Genomic DNA, 13,584 nt, shown 5'->3' on the forward strand with positions numbered 1-13,584 from the left:
CATAAAGCATAATGTTTAATATTTTCTTGATGAATTTTTTGAAATATTTGCTACTACCACCCTTTTAAACAGAATAATGCTATGAAAATTAAATCTGGTGGTCCAAAGCAGTGAAAAAGATACAGTCACTGAAAAACATCTTATAGATTAATTGTAAGCAATGGATTCCTTCAATCTCATTTTGGAAATTCCTGGATGTGTTTTCTAAGTAGAAATTTTATCACAGCAATTCTCAAATGGCTGTCTCATGAGCTTTTAGTATACCATGAAGCTCAAGTTTTTCAGAAGTCTAGAAATCATTTTAAATATATGATTTCCAATGTCTTTTGCACTCCATGGCATGTCTTGGATTAAAAAAGCTGAAAATATAAACATTTACTAAATTAGTATATAACCCATACAAAACACAACATCAATGAAACTCATCCGTAGGAGGATTAAAAAACATTGAAAACGTAACCAAGTAACCATAGCTACCAAGTGTGTAGAAGAAGCCTAAATCTTAATATTTAATATTTTAACTTTAAAATCTGTGGCCAAGTCAATAAGAAATACGTAGAATTCTGGAAAACTTAAAAAAATTTTAAGTCCTTTACATGCTCTATTGGGGTGTCTCATAATTAAAGGGCTGATTAAAATGTGGAGCAATTAATGAAACAGAACTCAAGTCAAGATTTTTCCAATGATATAAACTCTTATAATTAAGTTTGAGTATTCATTTTTCTTAATTATCTACCTACTTACAGTCATTTGCTGCCATCACAATAGCTTATATTGCAAGTGGTTATGTGCTAGGCACCCTACTAAGAATAGAGTATACTTTAATTCTTGCAGCAATACTATGAAATTCAGACACTATGACATCCCTATTCCACAGAAGAGGAAGCAAACTGTAATGATAAAGAAGTAACAAAGAAAACCAAGTAGAAACCCTGCTCTTTTACACTAAACTCACTAGCTGAAGAGACACAGAGACAGGATGGGGCAGGGGGAGAGAGAAAAGCTACTGGAGGACAAGAGCAAATTATGTGGCAGTTCAGCCTCATCTACCTAAGTCCTCTTGTATCTCCTAAACTCACTTAAAATACTTTGCTTCCCATTGTGATTCACTACTGGTAAGTGAGCAAGGGAAGGAGGACAGACAGGACAGATTTCTCTTTTTCTTTTTTGAAACAGGGTCTTAAGTCTGTTGCCCAGGTTGTAGTACAGCGGTGTGATCACAGCTCACTGAAGCCTCAACCTCCTGGGCTCAAGCAATTCTCTCACCTCAGCCTCCCGAGTAACTGAAACTACAGGTGCACTCTACCACACCCAGCTAATTTATTATTATTATTTTTTGTAGAGACAGGGTCTTGCCATGTTACCCAAACTGGTCTCAAACTCCTGGACTCAAGCAATCCTCCTGCTTCAGCCTCCTAAAGGGATGACAGACATGAGCCACCATGCCTGGCCAGCAGGACAAATTTCTGCAAAGTGTGTCAAATTTCCCATCACTCAATGAAATCAGGCAGAACAAGGGAGGTAGACTCATTCTATATGACCATAGTAGGCAGAATTCTGACAGCCACTAAAATTCCCACCCCCTGGTATGCACACACTGTGTAACATCAACCCTGTGATTGCGGGCAGGACTGTGGTAAATCAAATAATGAGCGGGCCATGTGTGGGCTAAAGCAAATGTCAGATTCTGACTTAAAGCCTGCCATCAGATGCAGCTGTACAATTGAAGTACATCAACTCACTTGCCACTATAAAGCCTGCCACCAGATGCAGCTTAATTGTCACTTACTACTCAATGATAGGGTTTTGATATGAGTCTGCAAGCAACTGATTTACTATGGTCTCTGTGCAGTCAAACCTCTCTGCCAATGTTGATCTGTGTTTGTAGCCACTCCCCAGCACTAGCATCACTGCTTCAGCTCCACCTCGGATCATCAGGCAATACATTCTCACATGGAGCACACAACCTGGATCCCTCACAAGGGCAGTTCTATTCAACATGCTCTATTCAACACATTGAATAGAGCACTAGGGGAGAACAGTAGGAATCAGTAGGTAAGTGACAAGGAAGCTCAGAGGCAGGGAAACTCGAAATGGCAGCATCAAGAGGGAAGCCATGCAGCTAGCCAAGATGGGCTAGAAGCCAGGAAGGACTCCCCATCGTGGTGGCAAGGTAAGCAAAAATCCCTAACAGTCCACATTCCCACCACAATAAGATATCTTACCACAGTTAGAATGGTTTATTATCAAAAAGATGATAGATACTGGAGAGGATACAGAGAAAACAAAACTCTTAGATACTGTTGGTGGGAATGTAAACTAGTACAGCCACTATGGACAATATGGAGGTTTCTCAAAAAATTATAAACAGAATTACCATATAAACCAGCAATCCCACTACAGGGCATTTAACTAAAGAAAAGGAAATTAGCATATCAAAGAGATACCTGAACCCCCATGTTTACTGCAGCTCTATTCACAATAGCCAAGATACAGAATTAACCTAAATTTCCATCAATAGATGAACAGATTTTTAAAGTGTGATATATATACACAATGGAATACTATTCAGCCATAGAAAAAATGAAATCCTATCATTCACAGCAACATGGATAACCCTGGGGGCCATTATGCTAAGTGAAATAAGTCAGGCACAGAAGGATAAATGCCACGTGTTCTCATTCTTCCGTGTGAGCTAAGAAAAACTGAACTTCCCACCAAAGTAGAGGGAAGAACTGTGGACATTAAAGGGTAAGGGAGAGGAAAGGATGGGGAGAAATTTTTAACAGATGTGTCAGTACAGCTAGATAGGAGGAGTACGATCTAGTGTTCTGTAGTATTGTAGGGTAAGTATGGCTAACAATAATTTAGTGTATATTTTCAAAAAGCTAGATGATACTGAATGTTGCCAACACAAAGAAATGATAAATGTCGGCAGGGTGTGGTGGCTCACGCCTGTAATCCCAGCACTTTGAGAGGTCGAGGTGGGCAGATCACGAGGTCAAGAGATCGAGACCATCCTGGCCAACACAGCAAAACCCCGTCTCTACTAAAAATACAAAAATTAGCTGGTCGTGGTAGCAAGCCTGTAGTCCCAGCTACTCAGGAGGCTGAGGCAGAAGAATTGCTTGAACCCGCGAGGCAGAGGTTGCAGTGAGCCAAGATTGTGCCACTGCACTCCAGCCTGGCAACAGAGCGAGACTCCATCTCAAAAAAAAAAAAAAGAAAAGAAAAAGAAGAAATGATAAATGTCCTTCTGTGGATACCCCTTAAGTACTCTAGTACTCCTGGAATACCCTAGATATAAGGTACTTATATTTTTTTAAATCTGTTCGTATCTCCACTATGATAAATGTCTCTTAACAGTCATGTCCTCTTTTAGTATCCTAGGAGATTGTGAGCATATTAAGTGATCCAAATTTATTTGGATGAGTGCTCAATCTATTACTGAAGATGAAACACTGAACAGAAATATGTAATTCTCAGTAACACATAAGATTAGTTACTTGCTCACTGATCACCATGAAAGAGGAAAAAATCCTTTAAATCTGCTACAATATAAACTTATTTATTATTATTTTGCTTATATTGGAATAGGTGAAATACATTTTCCCTTGGGTTTATTGTGACTTTTGTAAATCTTTCTGCATTTTCATTTCAATAGTACTATAAACTCAGGAGTATATACTGAGGTAAACAAACTTTTACCTCAAAATTTTTACTCTCAAGCCTACAAAAAAAAGGAAGAAACTGTAGCGTGAATACCTCTATAAACATCACTAACATTAGTCAAATACTAACATTAGCCATATTTGTTCTCTCTCTACAGACACAAACACACAGAGCTGCTAGGTTTCACCAAACCACTTGAAAGTGTTAGGTATCATGACATTTAACCTCCAAGTATTTTATTCCACCATGTATCTTATAAATGAAGGAATTCTTACAACTAAGCATACCATTATTACACCTTGAAGGAGAAAAAAAACCCAACTCAGTAACAGCTACCATCCCAAAATAAAACTACCTTACACATTACTATGTAAAAATAATTTCCTAATTATCGCTAAGAAAAGAAACATAATACAAAAATTTTTAAAATTATGATATTTTAAGTGTTTAATATGAAACAGTATGTTCTCTAAAATAAACTAAAATAATTTCTTAACATTTCATATGAAAATACATTACACTTTTAAGTTAGTCCTTTCCTCCCTCAATGCTTACAGTGGCCTTAATTTTATAGACATTATAAATATTCTCAATACTGTCAATTTTTAATCAATCCTTCAACAGATTTCCTCACTTACATCCACTGTAAATGCAGCTCCAATGCTACACACAAGGATATCTTTGCTGTAAAATACACACTAATGATACTTGAAAACTTAATTTTGTTTTTTTTTTGACACAGAGTCTTACTCTGTTGCCCAGACTGGAGTGCAGTGGCTCAATCTCAGCTCACTGAAACCTCTGCCTCCCGGATGCAAGCAATTCTTCTGCCTCAGCCTCCCAAGTGGCTGGGATTACAGGAATATACCACTGGGCCCAGCTAATTTTTGTATTTTTAGTAGAGACGGGGTTTCACCATGTTGGCCAGGCTGGTCTCAAATCCACCTGACTCGGCCTCACAAAGTGCTGAGATTACAGGCGTGAGCCACCATGCCCAGTCGAAAAAAAAATAAATTTTTTTTTTAATAAAAAGAGATAGGGTCTCACCATGTTGCCTAGCAGCCTGGTCTCGAACTCCTGGGTTCAAATGATCCTCCCACCTTGGCCTCCCAAAGTCCTTGGATTACAGGCATGAGCTACCATATAGAGCTGATACTTAAAAACTTTGTTAACAAGACTTCTTTATGGCCAAAGATAGCATATTAAAATATCCTAACTTTATTAGGATTTTACTGAATTTTTAATACATTGCTTCTCCATATGGGCCAAATAGGAAACCAGTTTGTATGAAAAATGAGATGAATCTATTTCCACTGTATCTAAATTGCTTGCCAGATGACTTCACCAAAAGATTAACTGGTTTATAGCTTATCAATCTAGGAATCAAAGTCCAAAAACATGATTTCAACAATAAAAGCAGTTAGCCTTAGACTATAATTAACTTGGATGAGAAAATTTTTAAAAAACTAAAAAGAAACATCTGATAAAACATAACAGTCCTGTGTCATTTAACAATTGGGATACATTCTGAGAAACATATCATTACATGATAGCATCATCGCGCAAACATCGAGTGCGCTCATACAAACCTAGATGGTACAACCTACTACACACTCAGGTAACATGGTAACATCTATTACTCCTAGGCTACAAACCTGTACTGCATGTTACTATAGTGAATACTGTAGGCGATTCTAACACAATGGTAAGTATCTGTGTATGTAGATATATCTAAACATAGAGTACAGTAAAAATAAGGGATTATAAACTTATAGGACCAACGTTGTACATACAGTCTGTCATTGACTGAAATGTTGTTATGGGTACCTGATGGTATTTGATTACTACTGTAAAGACAACTATTAGGAGTATCAAAATACTTGCTAATAACAAATGTAAATGCCATGTTTTAATATATTCCTGGGCTACTGGTTTCATTTCTCAACGGACCAACCAAAGAAAGCCTTTAGAGGAAGCTATATTTGCCTTTTTTCTTTTTCATATATTTCTAGAATCTAGGGGAAAAAATTTCTCTCCCACCATTTTCAATTAGTGGTTCTAGCTTTTTTGCAAATTTCAAAAATTAACTTAATTAAATGCCATGTAAGTGGTTATTAGATTTATTTTTTATTTTTTTGTTATTGATTTAGAATATGCTCCTTTCTAAATCAAGAGTTCTGCTCTGCAAGAGCTCAACATTATATAACCAAAAAAGTTCCAATATTCAAATGTAAATATATACAACTAGTATATTTTCACAAGAAATAAATTAAGCTGTATTGCATGTTAAAAGTCTGAGATCTAGTCAACAAACAATTGACGAGAGATAAAGGTTTTACTTACATTTGTAATAGCTATGGCATTTTTATCATAGTATTTCTTCTTTTCATATTTATCTCTGATGAAAAATTCCACTGCTCTGAAAACAGATAACTTAAGGAAAAGCACGAATTCAGTGACATGTACACTTCCCTTTATTCACTCCACTCCACAAAGTTGGGGCTCTAAATTTAATTTTCCTACTCCTCAATCTGTGCTCTCTCTCACATTATTTCTGCAACTACATTCTGTAAACTACATTTCTTTCTCTTAAAGAAGTCTACCTCTTTCAGGAAGTTTTCTCACTGAACAAAAATCATCCAAACTAATACTAGAAAGAAAAGTAAATGACAATTCTTAATTCCTACATCACCGCCACCACTATCAACGCATCACCAAACTTTAAATTCAATTCAGGTTCATTTCGGGTTTTTAGTATAAGAAATTAACATCTATGCAAGTACCCACACTAAGCCAGACATTGTATACTATATACGCTGTACATACTTTGGGTCCTTTAATTCCTCCCACACCCCACTAATGTGCATATTATTAGTTCCATATCATAGATGAAGAATCAACAACTTGGAAAGATTAAGCACTTGTGATTCCAATATCTATGTTCTTTTCCACTATATATGCTGTCTCTGGGCACATCATATAGGATTCCACATGTATTCGAAGAACAGTGGCCAATTTTATCCTTGCAAAGTTGAGAAATGGAGAAGTCAAAATGCTAAAGCCAAGGTTAGTCTTCTTTAAATTCTTGAAGTTGTCTGGACTCATCTTACCTGTTAATAGAGTGAGTAATTTATATTGGGATTGAGTGTTTAGAGTTACATGACATCGATAACTTCTCTTACCACTCATCATATTCCACTGAAATGGAAATTCTTAAAGCGGTTCTTAACCTCTTTAGTGAAATGAGCTCTTTTGGTACTCAGGTAAAGCCTGAGGACTCCTTTCTGATAATTCTTTTCAATGCATAAAACACACATAATTACAGAAAAAAAAAACCAATTACACTGAAATATAATATCTCTGTGGATCCCCAAGTTAAGGGGATCGTTCTATTCAAAAGAAAAGTTACCTGGGCAGTAATACAATACAGTTTCAGTCAATAACCATTCATAAAAATTTTTAAAAAAAAAGCCTTTTAAACTGACAGTTGAGGCAACAGATAATAGAAAGGGTTGACAGACCACACAACAGGTCCTAGAATAATGTTGTTTTGTTACGACGCTGATGAGACAAAAAATTTATTTCTAGCTGAGCCACTGTCTGTGTAGACTTTGCAAATTTTCCCCTACCTACTTGGGTTTTCTATGGGTACTCAAGTTTCATCTCATATCCCCAAGATATGCACATCAGGTTATTTCACATGTCTAAACGGCCCAGTATGAGTGAGTGTGGGTGTATGTAAGTGTACCCTGCAATAGAACAGTGTCCTGTCCAAGGTTGGTTCCCACCTTGTGCCCTGAGCAGCCGGGATAGGCTCCAGCCACCAGCAACCCTAACCTGGAGTAAGCAGGTTGAAAAGTGAATGAATAAATGAATACAAATTATTGTAAAATAAAAATTCATCAAGTATACAATCATACAAATGCACAATAAATAAACAATGTGGTAAGAAAGTGCTCAGCAAGCCCATCATTATTTGTTATTGTTTTTCAACTTCATGATGGCAGGAGGTGCTCATTACAATTTTTGCTTTACAAACATTTATTCCTTGATTTGACCCACCACCACTTTGACTATTACTCATTGATTCACTAAAAATTGGGTAAATAATTATCTCACTTGTTTTTATTAGTCTTCCTTAAATGTATGTATATAACTCACATATATTTCAAGCTTTGGTATTAGACATGCTATGGGCCTTTATTTAGAAATGTGATATATTTGTGACCAGAAATATGCCATAGGAACTTAACTCTTGTTTATATCAACTAGCCTAGGGTAAAACCGGTTTCATTATATGTCATTTTGCTTAAAGTCGTGGTTTCTAAGACCCTATCAAAGACATTAAGTGAGGCTCTATATGGTGGATATGACAAGAATTGGGGCATTATGAAAGCACTCACAGTGGGCCAGGGATGCAAGTTGGACAGAAAATCTAAACATTCCATTTATTAAGAGGAATAATTGGACACTGTTATAAAGACAAGTTTTCTGGCTGGGCAAAATGGCTCTTGCCTGTAATCCCAGCACTTTGGGAGGCCCAGATCGCTTGGCCTGATCGCTTGAGCCGAGGAGCTCAAGACCAGCCTAGCAACATGGAAAAATTCCATCTCTACAAAAAAATACAAAAATCAGCTGGGTGTGGTAGTGGTGTGCCTGTAGTCCCAAATACTCAGGAGGCTGAGGTGGAAGGATCACCTGAGCCTGCAAAGTCAGGGCTTCAGTGAACCATGATCACACCACTGCACTCCAGCCTGGGCAATGGAGTGAGACCCTGTCAAAAAAAAAAAAAAAAAAAAAAAAAACCACTTGAAAGTAAAACTACTCCTTTATCCATGGGCTGCAGAACAGATGTTGTATTGACAGGCATGAAACATGTTTGTATATCTCCATCAGAGCTCTTGGGTTACTAGGAGCATTGTCAATGAACAGTAATACTTTGAAAAAAAAATCTTTCTTTCTGAGCAGCAGGTCTCAACGGGTGGACTTAATGTACTCAGTAAACCATGCTGTAAACAGATGTGCTGTCACCCAGGCTTTGCTGTTCCACTTAGAAAGCACAGGCAGAATAGATGTAGCTTAATTCTTAAGGGCCTTAGGATTTTCAAAATGGTAAATAAACATTAGCTTCAACTTAAAGTCACCAGCTGCATTTTCCTAACAAGAAGGTCAGCCTGTCTTGAAGCTTTGAAGCCAGGCATTGACTTCTCTTCTCCAGTATGAATGTCCTCGATGGCATCTTCTTCCAACAGAAGGCTGTTTAGTCTCCACTGAAAATGTGTTGTTTAGTGTAGTCACCTTCATCAATTATCTTAGTTACATCTTCTGGATAACTTGCTGTTTCATCTTGATTTTTATGTTCTGCAGATGGCTTCTTTTCTTAAACTTCATGAACCAGGCTGGGAACAGTGGCTCATATCTATAATTCTAGCACTTTGAGAGGGTAAGGCAGGAGGATTACTTAAGCCTGGGAGTTGAAGAACAGCCTGGGCAATATAGCAAGCCCATCTTTACAAAAAAAAAAAAAAATTAGCTGGGCATGGTAGTGTGCACGTGTAGTTCCAGCTACTCAGGAGGCTGAGGCAGAATGATCGCTTGAGCCCAGGAGACAGAGGCTGCAGTGAGTTGACTGCCCCACTGCATTCCAGCCTGGGTGACACAGTGAGAACCTGTCAAAAAAACAGACAAAACAAAAACACAAACTCATGACTCAACCTATGCTAGCTTCAAACTTTTCATCTGAGGCTTCCTCATCACTCTCAGCCTTCACAGAATTGAAGAGAGTTAAAGCTTTGTTAAAGATTAGGCTTTGGCTTAAGGAAATGTGGCTAGTTTGAACTTCTATCCAAACCACTCCAACTTTCTCCATATCAGCAAAAAGGCTGTTTTGTTTTTTTAATTATTCATGTGTTGACTAGAGTAGGACTTTTTAATTTCCTTCAAGAATTTTTCCTTTGCATTCACAACTTGGCTAACTATTTGGTGCAATAGGCCTAGCTTTCAGCCTATTTTTGCTTTCCACATGCCTTCCTCACCAGCTTAATCCTTTCTACTATAGCTTTTTGATTTAAAATGAACAAGGTGAGACTCTTTCTTTTACTAGAACACTTAGAAGTTACTGTAGGTGTTAATGTTGTATGTCACAGATAGGGAGTGCAGAGGCAAAGAAAGGGAAAAGCTGATCAGTGTAGTCAGAATGCAAACTTTTATAAATTAATTAAAAACATGTATTTATGTTATAATTTTGTTATAACATTTGCCACCTTACACTGGTGCAGTTCGCAGTGCCCTGAAACAATTACAACAGTAACATCAAAGATCACTGATGACAGATCACCATAAAGATATACTACTAATAAAAAAGTTTGAAATATTGCAAGAACTACCAAAATGTGACATGGAGACCCAAAGTAAACATGTGTTGTTGGAAAATATGGCTCCAACAGACTTGCTTTGCACAGGGTTGCCACAAACATACAATTCGTAAAAAAACAAAAAATAAATAAATAAATAAAAAATAAAAGTAATATCTGTACAGTGCAAATAAAGCAACATGCAATAAAACAAGGTATTCCTATGTAGAATACTACGATGGTTTTACAAATACTGAGTTTGCGAAAGTTAAGTATGCTAAGTATACAATCTTCTGGAGTTCAGTACAATACTAACATCTGGTAAAATTGTATGTTGCTGTGAATTTTCCAAAATAACAGATATCTGTGAAATCTTAATTTATATTTAATGTATTTTATATAAATAATTCAAATGCAGTTGAGAGTCTCACTTCTGTTTACAATAAGAAATCCTTTCAGAAATTATCTCTAAGGAGTATACATTTTTAAAAAATTATAAGAGGCCAAAGTTGGTATGTTTGGCACATAGTGTTTTTCAAATACATAAAAATAAAGCATTAGGGTAGAAGAATTTACTAGAACCTTCCTAATTATTAACATAAGATCATTTTTTATACTTTTTAAAAGGCAATCCAAGTACACTACAAAGTGAATTTTTAAATTCCATGGGAGTCACCCAAGGAAGAAATCTAGTTTGGAAAACATGCTATATCTTTGGTTGCTCTCAGTTCCTACGTGCCTCCTAGAGCAAGAAAGTCTCACACAGTCCTTATATATTTTTGTACAAGGTCCCAAATGCAAGCCAATTCTGTACTGCTAGTTCACCTAAAGAAACAGTATTTATCCCACGGGTTGGCAAACTTTTCCTTAAAGGCCCAGAAAGTAAATGTTTTAGGCTTTGTGGGACAGTTGGTCTATGTTTCAATTACTCAACTGTCCCTTCATAGCTCTCCAAAGCGACCACAGAACATTCATAAATGAATGTACATTGCTGGGTTCTAGTTAAACCTTATTAACAGGCAGCTAGCTCATGGGCCTGTAGTTACTGATTCCTGAATTCTATTCAATGCTAGAGGGCAAAGAACAGCCAAATGGATTAATAGGGGGACATGTGTCTGTAAACTGTCATCATAAACAATCTAAAGATTTTCGAAGGAAATTTTTACCACAGTTTTGAATTATATGTTGACATTCTCAAAGAAGATGGTCTCCAACGTACAGCCTCATTTCCAGTACAGGTAGGCACTTATTATTTCACCAGCAGTTATTGTGACCTTCAAGTTAGCTGACCTATTGAATCTATACCTAGATATGTAAAAAAGATAGTAATACTCACCTCACAAGGTTGACAAGAGTTTGAAGATTAAGATATACATAAAGCACTTAGTATAGTATCTAACAGTAAGAATTTAACTTATGAATTTAGTTTTATTTTTATATACTTTGTTGCCTCGGTTTCATCACCTTTAAAATGGGGATAATACCAGTATCATCTCATAGGATTATTACAAGAACTAAATAAGCCAATAATATCTAAACAACTAAAATAGTGGATGGTACATAGTGTTATTTAAGTTTTAGCTCTTATTATTAACAAAGGTCTTCTGATAGGCAAGTCACTTAAAAGATAGAGTCCACGGTAGCAAGAGGAAACAGAATTACTGTATTGAGGGCTAAGATGGCTTGCATACCATCAAGTTTAAACAGATGAGTAAATGAGAAACAACAACAAAAGAACCAATGAATCTGGAGATCAGGAACTATTTATCTTCATTTTACAGTCTCCAGAAGTCATTTGAGATATAAGGACTTAGTTATACTGACGTAGATCAATAATACAACCCAAAAAATTAGAAACAGAACAATAACATTTTCAGGGAGTCAGGTAAGAAATACATTATTATAATAACAGTTCAAGTTTTAATTTGGGACTTACTTAATAAACAATATCAAACTATCCCAGAATCTTCCCCATGCCTACAGTTATAAAGCACTCAGTACAGTACCCCTAATTCTCCCTGTCCCTAAAACTAACAATTGGTACTACACAAGCCTAGAAAAATTTCAACATTATTATACGCTTTGTCTTTTAACATGTATTTATATATTTTAAGAATTTTTTCTTTTCTTTAAAAATATACCATTTGAAAGACAACTAAATTAATATCTACTCCCAAAGAAGAAAATCTTCCAGTTTCAGACAGCACTGACAGCAGTAAAACTTTGAAAAGCTCAAAGGAGAACTGCTGATTAGCTTTGGTACACAATAGATCCCATGGAACTGAAGTAATTAAAGTTTTTTAGATAAGACAAAATATCCTAATAATGAATAGCTTAATGTAAAGCTTTATCATTTGTCATGCACTAGGACATGTAGCCTATAATTAACCACATCCCACATGAGAAATTACACTTTCACAGCAGCTTTTGCATAACTTTTGTAAATTGCAAAGCTTTTTAAAAAGCGACAAATCTTGTTAAGAATGCAATAAGGTCCCATATTATACGAGTTTAACTTAGTTTGGTTATACTTGATCTAGGGATGAGACAACTATATTTATGTCTATAAAACTACAGAAATGTTAGGCTTTTCAAAGAGCAATGAGCTTTAGAAAGATGGATAGATGAAAGGAAAGACTGGAGGGAGGGAGAGAGAAAGGCAAGCTGGTTTTCTTACCAGCCTCTCCCTACAAAACCTCCAAATTACAGTGTTTCATAATTAAAAGAATAAAAAGTGTTGTTGTTACAATAACCAAGGTAATTTTTTTAAAGGCTACAGATTACATTAGATATGGGGACTAGTCTCATGGTCCAAGAATTGTCATCTTATACTCTTAACATAAGTAATCATCTAGCTCAAACATGTTAGACAAAGACCCCTTTAAACAAGTCTGACAACCATATGAACAATAAAGATCAAAACCTCACATAAATATGACCATAATTTGTAAAAAGGAGTAACATTTAGTCTGAAAAATTAAATAAGAATGCCTGAGGTAACAACAGCAAATATATAGTTAATCCAAAAGCCTAACATAAATCATACCAGGTAATGAAAAGCTGAAATCTTCACCTAGATCTTACAATCTAGCTGCCAAGAGTGCCAAATTATAATAACCCTATTTTCAAAGGCAATCAAGACTTAAATGTGGCAGCACTGATTTTACTCAGACTACCATCATTAAATAATACTCAAGTGTCCCGATACAGGAGGCAAAGTCTGGAGGCTTTAGGAAGTTTCTTAATAGCTCTTTGAGCATCTCATCCTTCCCACCCTACTCCTGACAAAAGAAAATATTATGCTCTATGTCACCGAGTTATTTTGAGAAATAAAAAAGATAATGTACATAAAATGCCATGGTCAGGGCTTGGCATAGGGCAAACACTTATTAAGCAGTAAAGTTATTACAGCTGTTGTTTCCAGTATTATATCTTCACTGTGTCGAAGGTCAAGGATTTACCAATATAGACACTAACACTAATCGATTCACTATAAAAATCTCATCTTTCCTGAAATCTATAGATAAGGACCAAATATTTTAAAATATAAAAGCCAAAA

General features: G+C 36.1%; 1 protein-coding gene across 10 annotated transcripts in view; it reads right to left on the reverse strand.

Annotated features, from left to right (window-relative positions):
* SMAP1 (small ArfGAP 1) overlaps nucleotides 1–13,584 on the reverse strand; it is a 187,621-nt gene that overhangs the window by 86,571 nt on the left and 87,466 nt on the right. For all 10 annotated transcript variants that reach the window (XM_055256971.2, XM_055256991.2, XM_055257020.2 and 7 more), the window contains one exon: nucleotides 6,016–6,091. In XM_055256971.2, the coding sequence (XP_055112946.1) occupies nucleotides 6,016–6,091 (76 nt within the window). The remainder of the gene's footprint in view (nucleotides 1–6,015; nucleotides 6,092–13,584) is intronic.

The sequence above is a fragment of the Symphalangus syndactylus genome, chromosome 2 (assembly GCF_028878055.3).
Source record: "Symphalangus syndactylus isolate Jambi chromosome 2, NHGRI_mSymSyn1-v2.1_pri, whole genome shotgun sequence".
In the NCBI taxonomy this organism is placed as follows: Eukaryota; Metazoa; Chordata; class Mammalia; order Primates; family Hylobatidae; genus Symphalangus; species Symphalangus syndactylus.